Consider the following 23,106-nt stretch of genomic DNA (forward strand, 5'->3'; position numbering starts at 1 on the left):
ACTGTATTATAGTCTTTCCTAAGCACGCTAAAGTATACTGCATTGATACAGTCTATTAAAATGAGTATAGGCCACATCACTTCAATATTACAATATTGAGAGTTGAGCAAAGATCCTTTACACTCTGCTTTTTTATCTTGACCTTTAGTTTTTTTATACAGTCAAAATACAGAGTTCAAAAACCGAAAACCACATGTTTTAGTAAAAGCTAATGAATTTCTCTTTTCTTAAATATTAAAAGGCAAATGTTCTTTCATTTTTAAAAATGCTAATGTAATGATTAGTTCCTAAGTATCATAAACAATAAATATAAATATAGTATGCAGCATTTCATGGCTACCAAAGACAGCAATATAAAATTTAGGTTACAATATCTGCCATTTTCTTAGAGTATGTACCTAATGGTTGCACAAACATCACTGAAATTACAAAAGAAAAAAAATGTTTGGTGCTAAAGGAAAAAGAAAACAATACCCTAGATCTCTCTCCAAAGAGTTTACAATTTAATTTCTTTTCTTTTGCCCGCCCGCCCTCCTTCTTGCTTTGTACTACTGGCCAGACTAGAACTCACAGAGGTCCATCCTCTTCTGCCTCTTTAGTGTTGGAATTAGAGGCATGAATTACCGTCCCCAAGAAGTTTGCAATTAAATGAGGAATGAAGGCACTATACATATCAAAATGCCATATTAAATGACTAACAGTTTAAGAAGACACTACAATCCATGCAGAATTAGGGGAAAAAAATTAAAAAGACTGGTGAGTTGAGAGTAAAGAATGTAAATATTTATAGACAGATATTATTTAGAGCAGAAATTCCTAACTGCAAGCAAATGAAACTAGTATTTGTCGTATTATTTGCTTATGTTGGGAGAACACCAGTTAAGAATAATCAACAAAAGAAAAAGCAAATCTGAAAATCTTAACTTGCTTAAAGATTTTTTCCTCCTAATTATTCTTTGAAAAGTGTATGAAACAGTGAATCAGACACAGGTAACGAGAGGAAAGTTTTTGAATGGTATTGACAAATTCTAATGTATTTATTTGAAAACAGAACTCTCTCTCTCTCTCTCTCTCTCTCTCTCTCTCTCTCTCTCTCTCTCTCTCTCTCTCTCTCTCTCTCTCTCTCACTGCACAGGCACACAGTTTCAGAACCACTGCCCCTGAAAAACCCAAAGTCTATTTTCTTAACAATGGAAGTGGTTGTGATAAAAGCACTTTACAAGAAGATTTATCTGCCAACAATGTATAGTACAGACTGAAAGGAATATTATGCACAGGACAGAGGATGATTACATTTACTAGTTTGGAACATGTCAAAGCTGAGATGAAAGGAATGGAAGCAGAAAGGGCAAAAGAAGGGAGGAAAAAAAAAAAAAGAGTGGCAAAGACTACAGGATTGATTGATTGCATATCCATTAAAGTGTGGCTACAACTTAGTTGTAAAATTTGATTAAACAATTAAAGGGAGAAGCTGGAAGTGTAGCTGAGTAAAAGTAGTAGAGTATTTGCCTGGATACACTATGCCTAGGACCCCTGTCTCCCAAAAAGCGAGGAAAAGGAACGAAGAATGATAGAATGTGATGAATAATAGGTGAGGTTATCAGGATGGAAAGTCTTTGTGAAAACTTTGAAATTAAAATAGCTCTATAGAAAACTATTTCTGAAATTCATCTATATAAAGAAAAGCTACAAGAACAGAGGACATCTAGTAGAGAGAGGTAAAAACAAGCCTAAGAAGTACTATCATACAGATTGAACAGTATCAAAACTTAATGACTAGAAAGAAAACCAAGTTTCACATAGTACCTACAAATTGTAATAGGGAAAGATAATTTGTGACAAAAGTCAGTAATAATATGAAATTGGAACAAAAGCATAGGGACAAGGATAGAAAAACAACCCTTAATATGTTATTTATTCATAAACATTTCTTACATTAAAAGCAAAACATTAGATGGTAGTAACTGTAAGAAAGCATCAAAAAAGTTTAAAATAGACCCAGAATATTATGATAGATGAAAAATAATTACTCTCTGAAATGATCACCTTGAATCATAAAGCAAGTTAGAATGTGTTAACTATCCCTTGTTTGGGAAGTCAGCAAAGTTTAAAATATATTTGCACAATAATACATACATCTCAATGACCCAGAATATATAACCAGTTGACTGAAGAAAGACACTTAAGAAAGTGCTCAACATCCTTAGCCATCAGAGAAATACAAATCAAAACAACTCTGAGATACCATCTAACTCCTGTCAGAATAGTTAAAATCAAAAACACCAAAAACAGGTTATGCTGGAGAGGATGTAGAGAAAGGGGAACGAACACTCTTCCATTGCTGGTAGGAGTGCAAACTTGGACAGCCACTTTGGAAATCAGTATGGTGTTTCCTCAGGAAAATGGGAAATAGTCTACCTCAAGATCCAGCAATTCCACTCTTAGGCATATAAACAAATAATGCACATTCATATAAACAAGGATATCTGTTCAGCTATGTTCATAGCAGCATTATTTGTAATAGCCAGAACCTGGAAGCAACCTAGATAGCCCTCAAGCAAGAAATGGATAAAGAAAATGTGGTACATTTTTACATACTACTTAGTGGGAAAAAAAACAATGAAATCTTGAAATTAAGAAACAAATGGATAGACTAGAAGAAACCATCCTGAGTGAGGTAACCCAGATCCAGAAAGAAAAACAGGGTATGTACTCACTCATAAGTGGATTATTAGCAAAGGATCACCAGCCTACAATCCACAACCCCAGAAGCTAGGAAGTAAGGAGGACCCTAAGAGAGACATACATGGATACCAGGAGAAGGGGAAAGGGACAAGATCTCCTGAGCAAATTAGGAGCATGGGCAGAGGGAAGAAATGGAAGGAGGAGGAGAACATGAGGAATCGGGAAGATTGAGTCAGGGGAAGAATAGAGAAGGAGAGCAAGAAAAGATACCTTAACAGAGGTAGCCATTATAAGTTTAAAGAGAAATCTGGCATTAGGGAAATGTTGAGGAATTCACCAGATATCGCGGTAAATAAGGATCAGGATAAACAAATAGGCCGAATAGATGTTTATTCAGGGAGAAATAACTTACAACCTAGACAGATGAACACCAGGAAATTCAACCCGATCCTCTCCTGTCCCAGTCATGCCAGAAAGAGAGCCTTTCCTGGCCCCCTCCGACCTCCTTCCACAGGTCACTTCCGCCCATGGCTCCACCCCCCAATGGGCGTGGTCAGTGCTACAGTAGGACTATCTCACTACAGAGAACCCCACCTAAGAATCTAAGCAATAGTGGAGAGGCCAAATTAAATACGCTTCCCCTACAAAGAGATTGATGGCTACCTTAAATGCTGTCATAGAACCTTCATCTAGTAGCCAATGGAAGCAGCTAAAAACTGAGCTGAACTCTGGGAATCCAGTTGCAGAGGAGGAGGAGTGATAAGCAAAGGGGTCAAGACCATGCAAGCAAAGGGGTCAAGACCATGCATGCTAGGGAAACCCATAGAAACAGCTGGCCTGAGCAAGTAGGAGCTCACAGACCCTAGTCTGACAGCTGGGGAAACATCATAGGACTGAACCAGGCCCTTAAAAATGGGTGTCAGTTGGGAGGCCTGGGCAGTCAGTCTATGGGGCCTCTGACAGTGGAACCAGTATTTAACCCTAGTGCACAAATGGCCTTTGGGAGTCCATTCCCTATGGAGGGATACTCTCTCAGCCTAGAAAAGGGGAAGGGGAGGGCGCCTTCGCAGGCCCTGCCCAAAATGGTGTGATAGACTTTGATGATCCCCCATGGGAGGCCTCACCCTCCTTGGGGAGTGGATGGGGGGAGTGAGATAGGGGAGGGGGAAGGAGACATGGGAGGCTGGGAGGGAGAGGGAACTGAAATATAAAATAAGAGTATTTTTTATTTAAACTTAAAAAGTTTTTTTTTTTTTTTTTTAAAAAAGAAAAGAAAGTACTCACTTTCTCAAAGAACTAAGATTTTAAGTGAAGGTGTGACCTGAGGTCTACTACAAATCAAATGCTAGCACTCATGAGGAATGGCACACAAGTACTTCACTGAAAACAGTAGTATGTGATAGGACCTTTTTAAAAAGTAGCAACAATTCAGGTTAAATGAAAAACTAAAATAGGAAATGTCCTCTTAAGAAGACAGGGTTATAAGAAAACTATTTATTTAAAAGTTTTCTTTTATCATTTACCTTTGAGGAATCTTTATTATAATGTATTAAAAAGAGGAAAAGTAATGTTCAATGTATAAATGTACACTAACATTTGAGATTGTAATTAAAATCCCTTAGCTATAACAACCAAAAGCAAAATATAATTCTTTGGTTAAAGTTTACCTTCCAAGAAAATACCAGGACTGGCCAGAATTTGGATCTGCTTCCAATGATTTCTGTAGATACTGAATAGCAAAACTTTCCTTGGTGGCTTTATCTCCCAGGAGATCCACAGTATGATGCATCCAACCTTTAAGACATTAACATACAGTATATAATAATTCTATTTTTAAAAATATGAAGCAGAAAATTAACAAAGTAACCTTTTTCATCAATGTATTATTTGTTTTTAAGCTTGCTTTATGTATGTATGTATGTATGTATGTATGTATGTATGTATGTATTATATATACAATGTTCTGCCCACAGGGCAGAAGAGGGAAGCAGATCGAACTATGGATGTTTGTCAGCCACCGTGTTAAGTGCTGGGAATTGAACTCAGGGTCACTGGAGAGCAGCCAGTGTTCTTAACCACTGAGCCTTCTCTCCAGTCCCCATGAATATATTATTGATCTACTTGAGAAAACACAATGTATTTTAGAATTGCTAATTCTTGCACTAAGAAAGTCTTTCTCATAGGAAGATAATGGCAAAGAAATGAGCAGCTTTTAAAAGAAATTAATGAGTTTAAAAATAATGAGTTAAAAAAAACTTAAAACATAGTAATTATAAATTCTAGATAAATCCACTAATCTACCATTGATCAAAAATGTCCACTCTAAATGTATACATTATCAATCAATATAAGTAACAAGGCTGTATTAGCCACTAATAATCATTTTCTCATACTGTTACAAAGAACATAGAGAAAATATCATACATACTATTCCACATAAAAATTAAGTATAGGAGGAGCTAATGGTTACCCAGACTGATAGCTAGGAATCCAGCATTGGACCGACTCAGACCCTCTGAACATGGATCTCAGTTAGAGCAGTCTAAGGGACCTCAGACAGTAGAACCAGGATGTATCCCTAGTGCACAAAAGGACTTTGGGAGCACATTCCCCATGGAGGGATACTCCCTTAACCTAGAGGCAGGAGGGAGGCCTGGTCCCTACTCCAAATGACTTGACAGATTTAGATGACCTCTCCAGGAAGGCATCATCCCACATGTGGAGTGTGTGTTTGGGGGAGGGGGGATGGTGGTGGGGGGCATGGGCGAGAGGAGAGGAAGGGAGAAGGAACTGTGATCAATATGTAAAATAAGAAAAATAAATAAAAATTAAGTTTAAAGAATCTCTAAGACATTCCATTGGTTCTATATTTACTTCCAAGGAATAAATATAAAGCTATATAACTAATGACAGCTCAGATTAACAAACATGCACAATCCTACCTCCTTGGATTAAAAAAAAAATTCACACTGTATGTAAAATACAAACTATAAAGAATTATAAAATACTTAACTTTGAAAAACAGAACTATATGAAAAATCTAGTCAAATGTTAGAAATACCATAAAAATATGATCAGAGAACTGGAGATGGTTCAGGTATTAAAACCACTGGATGTTTAAGAGAACCTGGGTTTAATTCCCAGCTTCTGTAATCCAGTTCCGGGGGATCTGATGATTGCTGGGTTTGTTTGTTTCTTTGTTTCTTTGTTTTGCTTCTTTGTTTGTTTTTGTTTTGTTTGGGGAAGGGGTTGTTGTTGAGCCTTGGGTGGCCTAGACTTGGTGAACTCCGAGATCTGTCTGCCTCTGCAATGCTGGGATTAAAGGTATAAATGCTCAGCCAGATGTTGTCTTCTGGCCTTGGAAATCACCAGATATATCCGAGGTACATGATTTAAACACAAGGAAAACCACCATACACATAATAGAGAGAAATTATAAAATTTAAGGGGAAAAAAAGACTCTAAGTAGTTAATCAAGAAAAAAAAAATACACCATGGAATACTATATTCTAAATCATTGAAATGCATAAGATCAAGTATACGTAGATCTTATTTTAATTGTAAATCACTCTACATGTTTTGTTCTTTGTACAGTCTACAGCATATGAAACAAACAAGGATCCTTTTTTCTGACATTTGTCATTTAACCAAAAATATCAGTTACCATGTTTTAACAAAGTTAAAACAAACAAAAACACTCCTCCCATCTCTCTCCTTCTATTACTAGTAAAACAAGACTGGGGTAGGGGTGACATGGCTCATGGTATGTGCTGTGGAACCCTAAGCACTTAAATTCAATCCCTGGTAGAAATAGGAAATGGACTTTCTGAAAGGTGTAGGTATCTTCTGACAGCCAAACGTCTACCATGGCACCTATGTACCTGTAAGTGCACGTCCCTCTCCTACAATAAATTTAAAGTTTTTTTTTTTTTTTGGTAAAAGCAGGACCTAGAGAAATGGCTTCTAAAACAAGTTGATCCAAAAGCAGAAAACAAGTTGCTATAAAGCAGACATAATTGAACAAAATCATGAGTTTACTTTTATATTTTAAAGTCAAAATATAAACCACTGGCAAAAGTGAGGTGATTAATGATTCAGAAAATATAATCACAATATTCCAGTCTTAAGTTTAAAAAAAGGTAGAGATAGATAGTATTAACTGACAGGTAAATAATTTGAGGTACCACACCTGTTTTTTCCTACTTACAAATCCAGAACTTTTTCACTGTACTAGCAACATGTTTAAATTTAAAAATAAAAATCCATATTACTCAATCACTATAATTCATAAGGATTTTGATACTCTTATAACTCTTAAAATACAGACAACTGAAGTAAAATTCTAATAGCTAAAATTAAAATGTAAAGCCAAAGTTTCATATGAAGATGTGGTGGCTTGAATGAGATGACCCCTAGAGTCTTGGGCACTTAAGTATCTGGTCCCCAGTTTATGACACTGTTTGGGTTAGGGTTAGGAGGTATGGCCTCCCCGAAGGAAGTATGTCACAGGTGTGGGCTTTGAGTTTTCAAAAGCTCGCGTGCTCTCTCTCTGTCCTCCCCCACTTGCCCCTTCTGGTTCTGCTTTATGGTTGGAGATGTGTGTTTTCAGCTATTCCTCCCCACCCGCCTGCCTGCCTGCTTCCATGTTTCCCTGCCATGAAAAGATAGAATCTTATCTTTCTGGAGCCATAAGACCAAAATAAATCCTTCTTCTTTATACAAGTTGCCTTGGACATGGTGTTTTATCACAGCAATACAAAAGTAACTAATACAGCAGGAAATGTGTTCATTATATATAGTCAAACACAATAAATCTGTTCCACTCACTTCAAAATTATGCACAAAAAAAAAAAAAAAAAAAAAAAAAAAAAACCACACACCCACACAACTTAAATGATTCCAGGACAGTCAAGGCTACAGAGAGAATTCTGTTTCATTCACCCCAACCCCACCCTTTCCCAAACCCAAACCAAACAAAAGATAACTACAATACAAACTGTAGAAAAGAAATAACTCAATAATTAGGGAACAAAATTAAGTGTTGGATGGCTTCTTTGCTCTCTTCTTCAAAACAATGACACAAAGAGTGAAATAGTTACATGTCCTCACATTTAACATTAAAACAGAACTATGTGTGCTAGAGTTTGTATAATTTTTTGATAAAATATTTTAGTGATTAATACTGATAAAGCTGTAAAAGGACACCTATAAACTACTGAATGACTGAATTGCAATAAGCATAAATGTAACATGGCATAAGGAAAGTAATTTCACCTTCTCACCCAATGATTAGATTTTCAAAATTTAAAAGGACGATCTAGCCAGGCAGTGGTGGTGCATTCCTTTACGCACAGCACTCGGGAGGCAGACACAGGCAATCTCTGTGAGTTCAGGGCCAGCCATAGTTGTTCCACAAAGAAACCATGTCTCGAAAAACAACCACCCACAAAAAATGAGTGTGTGTGTGTGTGTGTCTGTGTATCCAAGAATTACACTATATAATATATAGTTAGACTGTAAGATGGGAAATGCTTGACAGAGGGTTCAGATTTTTACCAACTCTGAAAAATATACAGAAAAACACATTAAAATACACAATTACATACCTAATTGTTGAAAGACAGTTGCTTTTACTTGTGCAGAAAGGTTTTCTGCCTGCAAAAGTTGCTCATAAGCTTCTTTTGCAGAATGATACTTCCTCTAAAACACAGAAAAAGAAATCCAGAGAAAAATCAAATCAATATAACCTTTAAAGAACTATTCCACATATTAAGAATTATATAATATTTATTATATTTTGGCACATTTTTAAAAACTAGCTGAAAGTAAGAAGTACTGATTCACTTACTCAATGCTTCTTTTTAACACTAGACGGGTTCAAACAGGAATGTTCCATTATACCTAATGCTAGTAATAACACTCACTATAACACAGTATCATTAAAATATGACCTTAAGTATTTGCTGACTCCCAAGAGCTAAAAGCATCTTATTTAATACTGAAAATCAGCTCAATTTTTCTTAATAACATTAATGAAAAGAGTACTCTCCTTCCAATTGTAAAATTTGTCTTCCTAGCAACAAGATTCCAAGCAACTCAATAATGTATGTAGGTGAATACATGCAAAAAAGAATGCTATAATAAAATTGCAGGTACAAATGTAATTAAAACCTATTATAAACATACTTTCCAGAATATGAAATCTTACAATATTTATAACCTCTATAATTTCAAATATATCACAACTCCCATAATTATAGTATAATAATGCTTACAGTATTTTCAAGTTCCATAGACAAACCTCTAAATACAACAATGTACCCACAGCACTTTCCACAAGGCTTAAGCATGACCAAAAGCTATTATCACAGCAGTCAAATTTAAAACTACTTGTTGAAAGCAAAAGGAAAAGGCCAAAATATGAAAAGCTTGCAAACACTGCCTTTAAATTATATTTAGTAGAACAACAGTTTATGCTGGACAGGATGTGGAGAAAGGGTAACACTCCTCCACTGCTAGAGGGAGTACGAATTCGTACAGCCACTTTGGAAAACCGTATGCTGGTTCTTCAGGAAAATGGGAATCAGCCTACCACACAATCCAGCAGGCAAATGGTCACACTAAAAAGAAACCATCCTGAGTGAGGTAACCCACATTCTGAAAGAAAAACACAATGCCAAAGAAGACAGAAAGCAAGGAGGACCTAAGAGAGACCTACAAGGATGACCTAAACTAAGAATCTAAGCAATAGTAGAGAGGCTACCTTAAATGCCTGATAATGAGATTGATAACTACCTTATATGCTCTCTCAGCCTAGACACACAGGGGAGGGCCTAGGCCCTGCTCCAAATAATGACAAACTTTGAAGATCCCCCATGGAAGGCCTCACCCTCCCTGGGGAGCAGAAAGAGGATGGGATAGAGGGTTGGTGGGAGGCAGGGGAGGAGGGGAGAGAGAGGGAACTGGAATTGACATGTTAATAAAAAAAAAAAAAAAAAAAACTTGTTTCTATTTTAAATTAAAAAAGAAAAATATATTTGGCAGAACAATAGATTGCAGTAGCTTTTATTTTTATTATTATACTACCATTTAACTGGCTGAGCAAAATAAATCTTAAAAACTATAGGGAAAAATACAAAACTGGCTATGTGAACTACAGTCAAATCACTTACACTATGATATGACATCTACAAATTAACTAGAATAAAAGGTAATATCTAATTGTTCAATCTATTCTAAGTATCAAATGAAATTAATAAATAGCACTGGAAATAACAAAAGAACTATACTATATATAAAACACATTATTTCAAAATTGAGGGAACAATTTAGACAACTGCATGGTGAGATTATCAGCACTTATTAAATGAATTTCTATTTATTTAATCTCATCTAGTCCACAAAAGTTGAGTAGGCAGTTACAGAAATATAAGGGCCAACCTATGAAACTAGTTGTTTCACAAAAAAAGTACTTGTTGAACACCTAGCACATGATGGGAATGGTTGGGGCTACAATGTAGCTTGAAGACTAAAGACAGAAAAACAAAATCATGCTGTGTATTGTGATAGTATATTTTAGAGAAAACAAAAGACAAAAATGGTTAGAATGCTAGAAGACTGCTGGCAAAAACCTTGCTATGTCAGCTGATAATGGAGACAGTGAACTATTTCAACAAATATAATCAGATTTATACCTTAGAAAGGCTATACCTTGTGAACTCTCAATGTTACTACACACCCAAACACTAGAAATACAAAACAGTGACATATTCAAAAATATATTTGCATTCTAACAAGAAACACCAAGTTGGATTTTTACTTCATATCACATACAAAACAATAACTGCATTAAGTGAGTTTGCAGAGCATGATCAAATAGCACAAATCACAAGTAAGAATAGTGACTTTACAAAACAAAACAAATATAATCCAGGCCTGAGGATCTAACCTAGACTGCACTGTGATATCATTTCTTAAAGCAATAGGAGTGATGGTTGAGTGCTTATTGCTCTTGAAGAGGACTGAGGTTCGATTCACAACGTACACATCAGGTGGATCATAACTGCCTATAAATCCAAGGGCATCTGAACACATGTGAACACAAATATACACTCAGGTAGGCAAGCAGGCAAACGCACGCACATGGGGCATACACACTTACTTACACATGTGGTGATATTTTGTTTATGGTCTAACAAATAAAGCCTGCCTGAAGATCAGAGTGCAAAGCTAGCCACACTAGCCATAGAGGTCAAGGCATTAGTGGAACACACTTTTAATCCCAGCACTAGGGAGACAAAGGCAGACAGATCTCTGTAAGTTCAAGGTCACCTTGGGCTACACAAAACTGATCCCATCTAAAAAGAAACAGATCCCAGCACTTGGGATCCCATGACTTTAATCCTAGCACTAGAGAGGATTATAAAATGGGGAGAGACAAGAACTCAAGGAGGCTGAGGACCAGTGAAGTCAGGAGTAGTCTGAGATCAGGCAGATCAGTCTGAGCATTGGTAGACATAAGAACTCTCCAGTGGCTGGCTGTTTTTGCTTCTCTGATCTTCAGCATTAATCCCAATGTCTGACTTGGGGTTTTTTTCCAATTAAGACCAAAGAAATTTGTGTATTTGTGTGTGTGTGTACACGTACGTGTGCATACACACAGAGAGAAAATCGTTTAAAAACATAGTATGATAAACATCTCTAACAGAATGAAGTATTCTGCACAAGAGAAATATTAAATATAACCTATGAACTACCAAAAAGTCTATAGGCAAGTTATGAGTGAATCTTCTCTATATATGTCAAGCTTGTATAACAGGTGATGAAGCAATACTTTAAGTAAACTTGAATATAAATGCATAAAATAATGCTCATACTGCATTAAGTTACCTGAATATACTTAATTTCATTAGCGCATGATGTAAATGACACTGTATATTTGTTTTTGAACATAGATGAATTAAAGCACTTACCTGAGTTTCATATAAGTGGGCAATGTGAAACTGAACTGCAAAGGATGGTAGAAAACAAAAAGCCAGTCAGTGACAATATAGCAAACTTTGAGGCAAATTAGGCAAGGATAACAAAACTGAAAATAAGCAAGCATGGCTTATATTACATAGATTTAAGAATAGGAACATAACTTTTACTTCTTTTAATAAAAATATACAATCATACTGAAGAACAAACAAACTATGTAGCCATAGTTGGTCATTATAAAATAAAAATTGCTAGTTATTATTAATTACAGCAAGAGAGTATATACTTTATAAAGTTCAAAATGGCAACAATGAGTAATTGAGTTACAACTCAAATGTATAATAAAGACAATATTTAATAAGAAAACACATTAAAACAAAAAAGCCATCAGATTTCCCATGTTATATTACACAAACACAACACTTTTTTATATTATTATTAATGTATTTATTATATATAACCAAGTCCATTTAAATGAAAACAAACATTTATAGACAATATTTGGAAATTTGGGCATTGTTCTTTCCAAACTACTTCCTGCTGGTAAGGGGCACTGTCATGGGGGATTCTAAGAAGAACAAACAACATTTATTAAGAAGTTATACACCAAAATGATCATGGTAGTAAGTCAGAGGGTTGAGTGATTAGTTTTTTAAGTGCTTCAAAGTCAGATTTAATCATTAACAAACAAACAAACAATAATGACAGAGCACTTGGAAGGCAAGTAGTAAGTAAACAATCCTGGAATTAACCATAAATGTTGAAAATAAGAGGAAAATGTCTTGGCTTTTATTTCCCCCTCTTCCTGAAATTATATTATCCATGTACAAAAACAATGAAGGAAAACTGGTTCTTTTTCTTTTTGGGATGTGGGTGGGTGAGTGAGTGTGTATTTACCTGAATTTCAAGGGCCCTGAGAGCCTCTCAAAACTGTATATACATAGTTTACATAGATTTGTAAAAGCAAGGTTTATCCAAAAACTATTGTCAAATGTTTGGGGAGGCTTGTTATCAATTTATACTTCTGAAATTACAACTCTGACACTATGGGCAAAGTTTGAAAGGCTGCTTTTTTATTCATTTTCTGTGGGTGATTCTTGATGCCTCAATACCAGGTAAACAATGTCACACAAGCAAAGTAAGGAAACAAACAAAACATAGTGAATTTTCAAATAACATGCAGGGTGAAGAGTTTTATTACACTATGTTAAACATCCGGTAAGTGAAAATTAAAATATCTTTAGAAAATAAAAAACACAAAAGTAATAAATAAAATTATAAATTATACTGAAGGTATTGAAGGGCTTTGACCATTCCTTACCACCTACTGCCCAGTGTGGCTCTTGGATAGAATTTCAGTTCTCATTATGTGACAGGGAAAGTATTTTAGGAAGAAGAGATAGAAAACTCTACGTACTTTTACAACAGCGTTCTATAATACTGAAACTTCTTGCCAAGAACATTTTTTTAATACACTATTGTCTAAAACATCAACAGCTAGTTAGTGTTCTAATACCATTCTAAACTTCCTCTAGGCTGGCCTACATCCTTATGAAAAGGATCTCATTATCCCATGAATTATTAATTCCAATATTATCCTTTGTAGGATGAGAAACACCATATATTTAAATTATTTAAAGTCGTTTTTGAAACAGAGAATAACTTCAAAACTTAGAAAAAGTTTCACCAAATTGCAAATGAGATTTTTTTTTCTTAAAAAATTAATATTGCCATAAAAGGTCAGAAACTAATATGTTGATAATTAACAAAATTAATACCAGAAAGAAACTATTTTATCCCAAAGCAATCTTATAATGAAAAGCTTCACATCACTATGATCCTGCTTTTCAAATTATAAACTGCAACTTATACTCCTTAAATACTGCTTGAAGCATTTCTCCTACAGAAATGGTTTTCAAAGCTCACTTTACTAACTTATAATTTAAGACTTCTTCTTTGGAGGGGTGAACATGCTCCACAACAGAGCTACCACCGCAGCTTGCCCAGGCTGTTAATCCATTATATTTAAAATTCTGCAATTTCTCTCTAATCTAAAATTGTTCATAGGCATCTCAAAACAGTGAAACTAGCTTTCACTAATAACACATTTCTCTACTGTTGTCTAAATAGAACAACAGAAAGTCAAGAGGACATGGGTGCTGGATCTATATCACTCAGCTTTACGCATTGCTCTCAGCACCGTCGGGTTAATAGAATGTTTTTCAACTGTTCTCTTTCTATTTCTCCCTTAATAACAAGGAAAGAATAGGAATGATGAATAGAAAATGGGGCAGGATTAAAAAAAAAAATAGAGAACCCAAACAATTTACAACAAAAGTTATTTCCTGACACACAGAATCCACTAAATAATGTGAAATTTTCATGTAGTGTTAGTCAGCTTCTCTTATATTTCAAAAAAAAAAAAAAAAAAAAAAAAAAAAAAAAGCCAGGCTTTGGTGGTGCACACCCTTAATCCTACCACTCAGGAGGCAGAGACAGGTGGAACTCTGTAAGTTTTAGGCCAGCCTGGTCTACAGAGTGAGTTCCAGGGCAGGCTCCAAAGCAATACAAAGAAAAAATTTTAATTTAAAAATCTAGATCAAAATCAAAATAACTTTTTAATTATTTATTAGTTACTTTAAAGTATACTACATGGATACATTAGAACATACACACTAATAAACATATCAACCAATCAGCTCCTGGAAAGAAATATATATAAAAAAAGAACACCACTGGATCAAAAGACACATTACAACAACATTCTTCTTTAACTGGAAAATGTCACCTCAAACTTTTTGTATGACATAGCAAACTATAATAAAGTCAAAGTATTTCCAATAATTTTAACAACACAAAACACATTGAGCTCCCACATTAATTTTTGCATATCTGGTAAATGATTGGCAAACACTCTACTCCATTTAAGTCATTTACAATATAATAAGATACTTTTTTTAAATCAACATTATTCATCAGCCCACTTTACTACCTAACTCTTTCAGACACACTGGTGACAATATTTAATCTTGCAATTCTATATGTACAAGTAGCCACAGCAGACAATAGTTCCACTCAATAATCCTAGAAGAAATAAACTGTACAAAATTTGTTAATATGATTGTAAGTATTGTCATCATTTGTAACAAACTAATCTGAACATATATATAAAAAAAGTATTTAATACTTACTTTCAGCATTGGACAAAGTGCAGGAATTACAGTCAACCAAAGCTAACTGAAAATGCTGCAAACAGAGGAAAGTCAATGCATAAAAAATATAGTCTATGAATGGATCTTAAAACATTTCTCAGATCTAACAAAAATTTGAAAGTATGTTCCACAAAATGAATATACAAAGAAATGAATAAGAATTACTTTAGACATTTACTACTCACAACTGAGATATATTTACAGCTGTCTTGAAGCAGTTGAGAGTAGAGAATTGGAAGAATCAATCTCAAGTTACCCTATGTATCTTTTTACTCATGAAAAAGCTTATTGTTTTAAGTATTAAGTAAATAGGGAGTGTAATAAAGCAATTTAAATACAATGTATTGTTTTTTATTAATTTATTTTTTGGGAAAATTCTGGGGAAGCAAACCTAAGGTCTCTTGAGTGCCAGGTAAACACCCAATCCACTGACTTCCATCTCCAGCTCTGTACCACCATTTTTAAGAATGTTAAGTCCAAGTAAGTCCAATAGTACTGTCCAGCCACTTTTTATCTCAGAGTGAAACTTAAACATTTGCAGCCAAAACTTTCATTATAGAAACTGTCATGAAGGGTAAAACTATCTGCCTTCACTGATTCTTCAAGTCAATGTACTTAACTGTCTTATAATTAGCCTGCATTCATCTATAAAATATAAGTTTCCTTTTAGAATGTGTGTGTGTGTGTGTGTGTATACACACACAATTTGCTTAATTTCTCAGGCAATATTAAACTTACTACAAGCATACATTAAAAAAATACATGCTAGCATCAGCATATAACATTAATTTTTTTAAATGTAAGAACACTTAGTGACATACCTAGTTTAGCAACATTAAATTGAGCATATAAGCAAAATTTTAAAAAGACAACCAGACATTATAGAGTTGATATATATACATTTCAAGTTAAATAAACAAAATAATCTTTAATACGCTGGAAAAACATCACATATTTTCTAATTTTCCAGGCGCCACAAAACTTTTGAAATAAACAATCATAGTACAAATCATTTTTTTAAAAAACAAACAACTTTAATAAATTTATTTCTATTTATAATTGAACCATCTAAAAAGTATTGCTATTTATAGTAGCAATTTCTAGATGTAAGCCCTAACAGAACTAACTTCCATCAAGATAAATACTATCAATAAGTATTAAGTATCATATTTCAACATGAAAACAACAAAACTGCACTTGATGAATTTGAACCCTCAAGTAATAAGAATAAACTGGCAGTTACCCAACATTATATGGAAGGAAAGTTAGGGAAGTAATTTGACAGGACTAGCTTTTTATGCACAATCACAAATGTCTGCTACATATATGTAAAATCAAACAAGCCTCTGCATTTGTAGCTTTCTTAACCCTTGAGGCTTGTAGTAACTTCTAAATGGGTAAACTAAAATAGGAATACAAACACTAATTCTTAAATGTTTAATCTATTCAGTAAACATTTATTGAAATCCTCCAATGCCCTAAGGACATATACACACTGTGAGCAGTGATCAACAAAAATAAAATGCCACACTTGACTAAATTTAAAAAAAGAAAAGAGAAGACAAAGCTCAATATCTGATACTTCAAAGAATGCTTGCCCTTTCCTTTGGTCTACTAAACAGATTTTTATGTCTTCAAACATCTCTTTAGTATACCACCACCACAACAGAAAATAGCCTATTTTAAGATATACCAGTAGCTTGAGAGTAAAAGTAAAGCAGGCTTTCCTCTAGACAGAAAGAGAATCAAGCAGAGCAATCACACTTTCAATCTGCACTATATTCCTAAGTCTTTTCTAGCCTATAAATAGAAATTCATATTTGACAGAAGACAGCCCTTTCTGAACTGAGGCAACAAAGGCAACAACTCAACTAAAAGGAAACAGCCTTCAAGAGGACAATTCAAGTTTTACGGATTTCACAGAAATGCTGCAAGGAAGATCATCCACCAACAGTCAAGATCCTGCACAGAAACCTGGCAAGAATCATTTTAGTCACTTATTTATATAATGATCAGAACTATTAAAAGTAGGAATCAAATCATTAGTGCATTGTTTCAAATCTCCAAAAAGAAAAGACGGAGGAACATCACCGAGCAAAAGATTATGTACTTAAATTATGTATTATAAAATGGAAAAAAATTGCCTGGTAGTGGTGGCCCATGCCTTTAATCCCAGCAGAGGCAGGTGGATCTCTGTGAGTTTCAAGCCAGCCTGGTCTACAGAGCTAGTTAGTTCCAGGACAGGCTCCAAAGCTACTCAGATAAACCCTATCTCAAAAAAACAAAAAAACAAACAAACAAAACCAAACCAAAAAAAAAAAAAAAAAAAAAAAAAAAACGCAAAAACACAAAAAGGAAGAAAATAGAAGTTCTTACAATAATTGTTTAAAATAAATTTACTAGTAAGGGGCTGGAAAGATATTTTAGCAATTAAAGAGTACTTGCTGCTCTTGAAGAGGACCTAGATTCAGTTGCCAATATCTACACATTGTGACTCACAGGCATCTGTGATTCCATTTTATATCCAAATTACTACAATTAGTTTGTTGACTAAAATAAGTGATAAAGTAACAGTACAAATAAGTGGTTCAGGTACACACCTTTAATACCAGTATTTGGGAATTAGAGGTGTAGATCTTTTTGAGTTCGAGGGCAGCCTGATCTACAGAGTGTGTTCCAGGACAGCCAAGTCTATTATGCAGAGAAACTCTGTCTCAAAAACAAAACAAAACAAAAAGTAAAAGCAGATTTTGAAGTTGAGAGGTGAAAATTGATTTAAGAATATATTGAGGTGCAGTTAACCAAGGGATATCAACCAGATGGTGTAGGCCAAAGCCCAGAGACAGGAATAGCTAGAAATAAGATTGAAATATCAGTAGTATACAATTTGTTTTGTCTTTACTTAAAAATTATTAATTTATAGCAATATTTGGATTATAAACTCAATCCAGGATGTTTTGATTGAATAAGAGTTGGAGGTATCACTATTCAAACCAGAAAACAATCTGTATGTATATGGTTCCAATATACCTATGGTTCCATTATACCACCAAAAGTGTTAAATGGCACTATTCTAAGGTTTTTATATTGTGTGCTTATCCCTAGAAACCATTATTTCAGAATATATAAGCAAGGTGGGTCCATAGCCAAAACTGTTATCTGCATTCAAGCAAGACATACATGGCCTTTTAAGAGTTACATTAGCACTGATTGAGTGGTACACACCTTTAATCCCAGCTGAGTCATATGGATCTGTGTGAATTTGAGGCAAGCATGATCTACTAAGTTCCAGGACAGCCAGGGCTAGACAGAGAAACCCAGTGGTTGTAGGGGGAGTAAAAGCTATTTTAAGCTTTTACTCTATACCAGGGACTCTCCTATGGCTATAGTACTAATGACCTAATTGTGCTACAAGGTTTTTCTTTTGTTTCATTTTAACTTGTTAAGGGAATACAGAAACAGACCGGAACAGGGCCTCCCACCACCTCCCCCAAGACAATTAAAATGAGCCTCAGGCTGAAGAACATACTGTTTTTGTAGGACCCTTAAAACAGGACTTTATGTATAACCCAAGAGACAGAAAGGTATGCCGGATATTGTTGCAAATCAAAGGACATTATTTTCATTGTTATAGTCTTCTAATATCGTAATTTAAAATAAAAAGGAGATCTAACACAAATAAAAGAAATGTAGAATGAAAGGATTTGGTTCTAGAAGGGCATGGGAGACAATCTTGTCTAAACTGACTTAATGTCCTCTCATAGCCCTCTACCTTAGCTCATTTGAGTCTTTTTAAACACAAAGTTATTACTATGACTGCGTCTAGGAGAGACTACTGCACATTATTGACTTCCTATTCCTAATGGCTACCAGATCCTGACTATGTTCATGGGGGGGGGGGGGGGTTATTTGCAGGATTCTTCTTTGAAATTGTGATCTCTTTAAAAAAAAAAAAAAAGTTTCTCTAACAAAAAGGAACATACTGCATACTACTGAAATTCCAACCTTATTTTTAGCTATTCTTCCTGGCTCTGGCCTACATCATCTGATTGGTATCTCCTGGTTAACTGCAACTCAATATATTCTTAAATCAATTTTCACCTCCCAAATTCAAAACCTGCTTTTACTTTTTGTTTTTAAAGACAGAGTTCCTCTGCATAATAGCCTTGGTTGTCCTGGAACTCACTCTGTAGACCAGGCTGCCCTCAAATTCAGGGATCCACACCTCTGCCTCCCAAGTACTGGGATTAAAGATGTGTGGCACAACTGCTTGGCTGCACCTTTACTTTATCACTTAATTTCAGTAACTGAAATAATGCCTGAAGTAATTTGGATATAAAATCTCCTCCCATAGGTTCATGTGTTTGAAGACTTGGCCCTCTCAGCATGTGGCATTATTTGGGAAAGATGTGAAATCTTTATTGAGATAAGAGTTTCTGCATCCACCTCAAGTTTCTGCCACCATGTCTTCTATTCTATGATGGACTGCATCAACTCAAACTAAGCCAAACGATGCCTTTCTTCCTTTGAACTGCTACTTGTCAGATATTCTATCACAATATCAAGTAACTAATATAATAATCAAAGCAATTAATAAGGGACCACTTCCTATATCAACTCAGTAGTTAGTAATCTCCTTAAATTCTGTAGCCTGAATTTATGGCCTCATCTACCCATCCATTCACCTCTGAGAACTTGTTTGTCCTGCTCTTAACTCAGGTTTTTTCCCATGTAAACATCCCATTTAGTCTCCCAAATCTTCACTGTTGCAGGTATTTTGCCAATTAGAAGTGACTCATCAAAAATTTTAACAGCCGAGCAGTGGTTGCACACATCTTCATAGGCACATAGATCTGAGTTTGGGGCCAGCCTGGTCTACAAAGTGAGTTCCAGGACAGCTAGAACTACATAGAGAGAAACCCTGTGTCAAAAACTTCAAAAAATAACAATCATAATAATCAACTAGACCCAGTATGTGTATAATATGCATGAACAAATAACCAGAACTAGGCAAGCTGATTTTCAAGTTCTTTCCACCAAGTGAACAACTTGTAGTTATTCAAACTAAAGCTGATATGCAAATTTATAAAGAAAAATGTTATTTTGGAACATAACCACCTTTAAAGAGAAACTAGATGTACTGATTGCTTCATAAATTGCAGTTTAACATCAAATATATCTACAAACTTAAATCATTACTAATAAATACTAATAGTCACTTTTTAATTCCAAATGAGTTGTGCTCCTAAAGCTTCTAGGAAAGAAATTTGTGATGGAAGAAATCTGTAATTACCTTAATCCCCCTGTATAGATCATATTTATTGCCACATGTATAAGCAATTAAAATCTTTTCAAATATATGTCTTATAGATACTTAAGTATTTCAGACATTTTACTACTTTCTATACTGAGAACACATAATTAAACCAGGAAATAAATGTCAAATACAAAAACAATACTTCATAGAGTGAAGTAGAGAAATGCAACTATTATTAAATGTCTACATAAATCAATTGAGCTATCACCAGATAAAGTTAACAAGTAGTAGGAAAAGGATTGAACAAAGAAAAGATATCTCCTTCACAATTGAGGGAAAATGTATGGAAAGCAGACAGCATGTCAAAAGGAACAGCTGTGTTCTATTCAATTGAAAGCAGGGTTCCACTCCCAGTGACAGTTTAAGGTTTAAATCATAAGAAATGAAGTGGCTTCAAATTTCCATAATCAAAATTCAAATGCCTCCTAACCATAAAAAAGTCAATGTCTTAAAATAAAAGGAACCAACAGTTGATCTGCAGGAAGAAACACACACTATAACTAAAAGTAGGAAAGAATTACTAAATTTTCTACTACAATACTGCTCTAACGCTTTTTAATATATGCTGAAACATACAAAAAAGACAAGTATTAAGAGTCACTTCACAAGGCGTGGGAATGAACACAACCTAGACATCACCTTGTACTTTGTGGTATTGCTACCAATAATGGACATACCTGAGTAGGAAATTTATTTTGAAAAAAGTTTAAAAATACAGAACAGACCTTTCTCATGACATATATGGCTTCTATGACATATCAATACTATGACAATTCTTTAGTGAAGAATTTCTTCTCTTAGTACCTTGCTACAGGCCAAATCTAACACATAAGTCTTAAGCTTTTAAGCTTTCAACAAATTTTCTAAACTACTGGAGGATAAGGGAACTTTCCAATCAACTTTTTAAAAGGTAAATCCTATGGGTAAGATACTCTCTCAATCCACTCCAAGACCAGAAGTTTCAAAATGTCAGAAGAGGTAAGATAGGAATATCATAAAAGAGAGAACACATCAGTATGAAGAAGGAATAGTAACTGTCACTATCTTCAGATAACTGACATAACAAAAATTAAGGTTGAAGTATCAATAAAGAAACACAGATATTTAGAAATTTAACAGTACGGATAAAAATTAATAGCTAACATCCAAATTCCTAGGACCTATTTCTTGAGTTCACAATAGCCTGACTACATGAAACAACCTGTGTATCTATAATTTAAAAAAAAAAAAAAAGGAAGCATTTCATAGATTCCAAGGTGGTTCCTAAGAAAGAAGTCTTGTCTTGGTTTATCTTTTTTGGCTTTAATATATCAGCATTTGAAACAGAATAAAATGTGCAAATTTTAAACCAGAAACCAGGTATAATGACTCATACTTATTCCAGCACTCAGGTGATGACGAGACAAGAGTACTAGTAGTTCCAGGTGAGCCTAGTCTCTACAGTTAGATCAAAGCTATATATCAAGACCTTATTTTTAAAAGGATCACTGTGATTTATGTAGGAACAGTTTCCAGCAAGCTAAAAACAATGTAAACTGCTATTTTGCATAAAAGTATGTTGACTATAAGAAGACAAAGTTATGCACTACGGCATTCAATAAAAACTGAATTATCAGTTTCTTTATACAACAAATAAACTTCTTTCCTAATTTTTTTGAGTCTACACTGTAAGTAGGCATTTTATAGCCTCTTTCACTTCATTATCTAGCCATTTAAGACATACCAATACCTGATAAAGAGCCAGGTTTGTTTGCTTGTTTTTTTTAAAGGATTGAGTTAAATCCATTTCTGTTCAACTGTTCTTTTTAATCCTCATCTCATCCCTTTAATCACTTATTATCTTCAAATGTCAAATTATTTTAAAAAAAACCAACAACAACAACAAAAAATCCACTAGCAACAATGTTTAAATTCTGTTTTTAAAAAAAAGGAAGGAAGGGAAAGGATTGAGAGAGTCCTTTTAAAAACAACCAAAATGACTAATGGGGGGGGGGGGGGGTTTACACCTTTAATCCCAAAACTCAGGAGAGAGACAGAGGCAGGCAGATAGATTCCTGTGAGTTTCAGGCCACCCTGCTCTACAAATCGAGTTCCAGGGCAGATAGGCCTACACAGAGAAACCTAGTCTCAAAAAGCAAAGAAGAGCCAGTATACAATTCCGTAGAAAAAGACCAAAGACCAATAACTTGACTTAAATCTCTGAGACTCACATGATAAAAGGAGAAAATAAGCTACCCCAAGTTGGCCTCTGGCTCACAGGGACAGGATAGAAAGATTAGCTAAACAGAAAAACAATCAAACTGAATGTTCTTTTAAACAGCATAATTTATTTTCTATGTGTAATCATTTATGTATATGCATGTGCAGGTACCCACTGAGAACAGTGTTGGATTCCTGCAAGATGGATTTACAGGCAGTTTTATGCCACCCAACATAGGTGATAGAACTGAAATTCAGATCCTCTGGAAGGGCAATAAGTACTCCTAAACACTAAACCAACTCTCCAGCTCCAAAATTTAAAAGTTCTCAACTTGATACATATTAATAATATGTAAATACTGCCAGATGGAGGCAGAGGCAGGCAGATCTCTGTGAATCCCAGGCCAGCCAGGTCTACACAGTGAGTTCCAGAATAGGCTCCAAAGATACATTAAAAAAAAAAAAAAAAAAAAGGCAACCCCAGAAAAAAACAAATAGATAGATTTTTTTTTTTCCATTGTCCTCATTCATTAAACAGATACACTGGCATTAACTGACTGAATAACATGGATTTTATTTTCATTTATTAGCTTCAAATGCAAGAAATAATTTTAATAGTATGCCAGGGCATAGAAATTAGGGGCAGTATAGAAACTATTTGCTGAAATTAGTGTACTTTTAGAGAAGCAGTCATTGTACACTGCTTCAAGCATA

At 34.7% G+C, this 23,106-nt stretch overlaps 1 protein-coding gene across 9 annotated transcripts in view; it reads right to left on the reverse strand.

Moving 5' to 3' along the window:
* Kdm6a (lysine demethylase 6A) overlaps positions 1 to 23,106 on the reverse strand; it is a 126,063-nt gene that overhangs the window by 38,352 nt on the left and 64,605 nt on the right. For all 9 annotated transcript variants that reach the window (XM_051179506.1, XM_051179512.1, XM_051179508.1 and 6 more), the window contains 4 exons: positions 14,856 to 14,910; positions 11,658 to 11,692; positions 8,292 to 8,385; positions 4,353 to 4,479 (listed from right to left, as the gene is read on the reverse strand). In XM_051179506.1, coding sequence (XP_051035463.1) covers positions 4,353 to 4,479; positions 8,292 to 8,385; positions 11,658 to 11,692; positions 14,856 to 14,910 — 311 coding nt within the window. The remainder of the gene's footprint in view (positions 1 to 4,352; positions 4,480 to 8,291; positions 8,386 to 11,657; positions 11,693 to 14,855; positions 14,911 to 23,106) is intronic.

This window comes from Phodopus roborovskii, unplaced genomic scaffold (assembly GCF_943737965.1).
Source record: "Phodopus roborovskii unplaced genomic scaffold, PHOROB, whole genome shotgun sequence".
Taxonomy (NCBI): domain Eukaryota; kingdom Metazoa; phylum Chordata; class Mammalia; order Rodentia; family Cricetidae; genus Phodopus; species Phodopus roborovskii.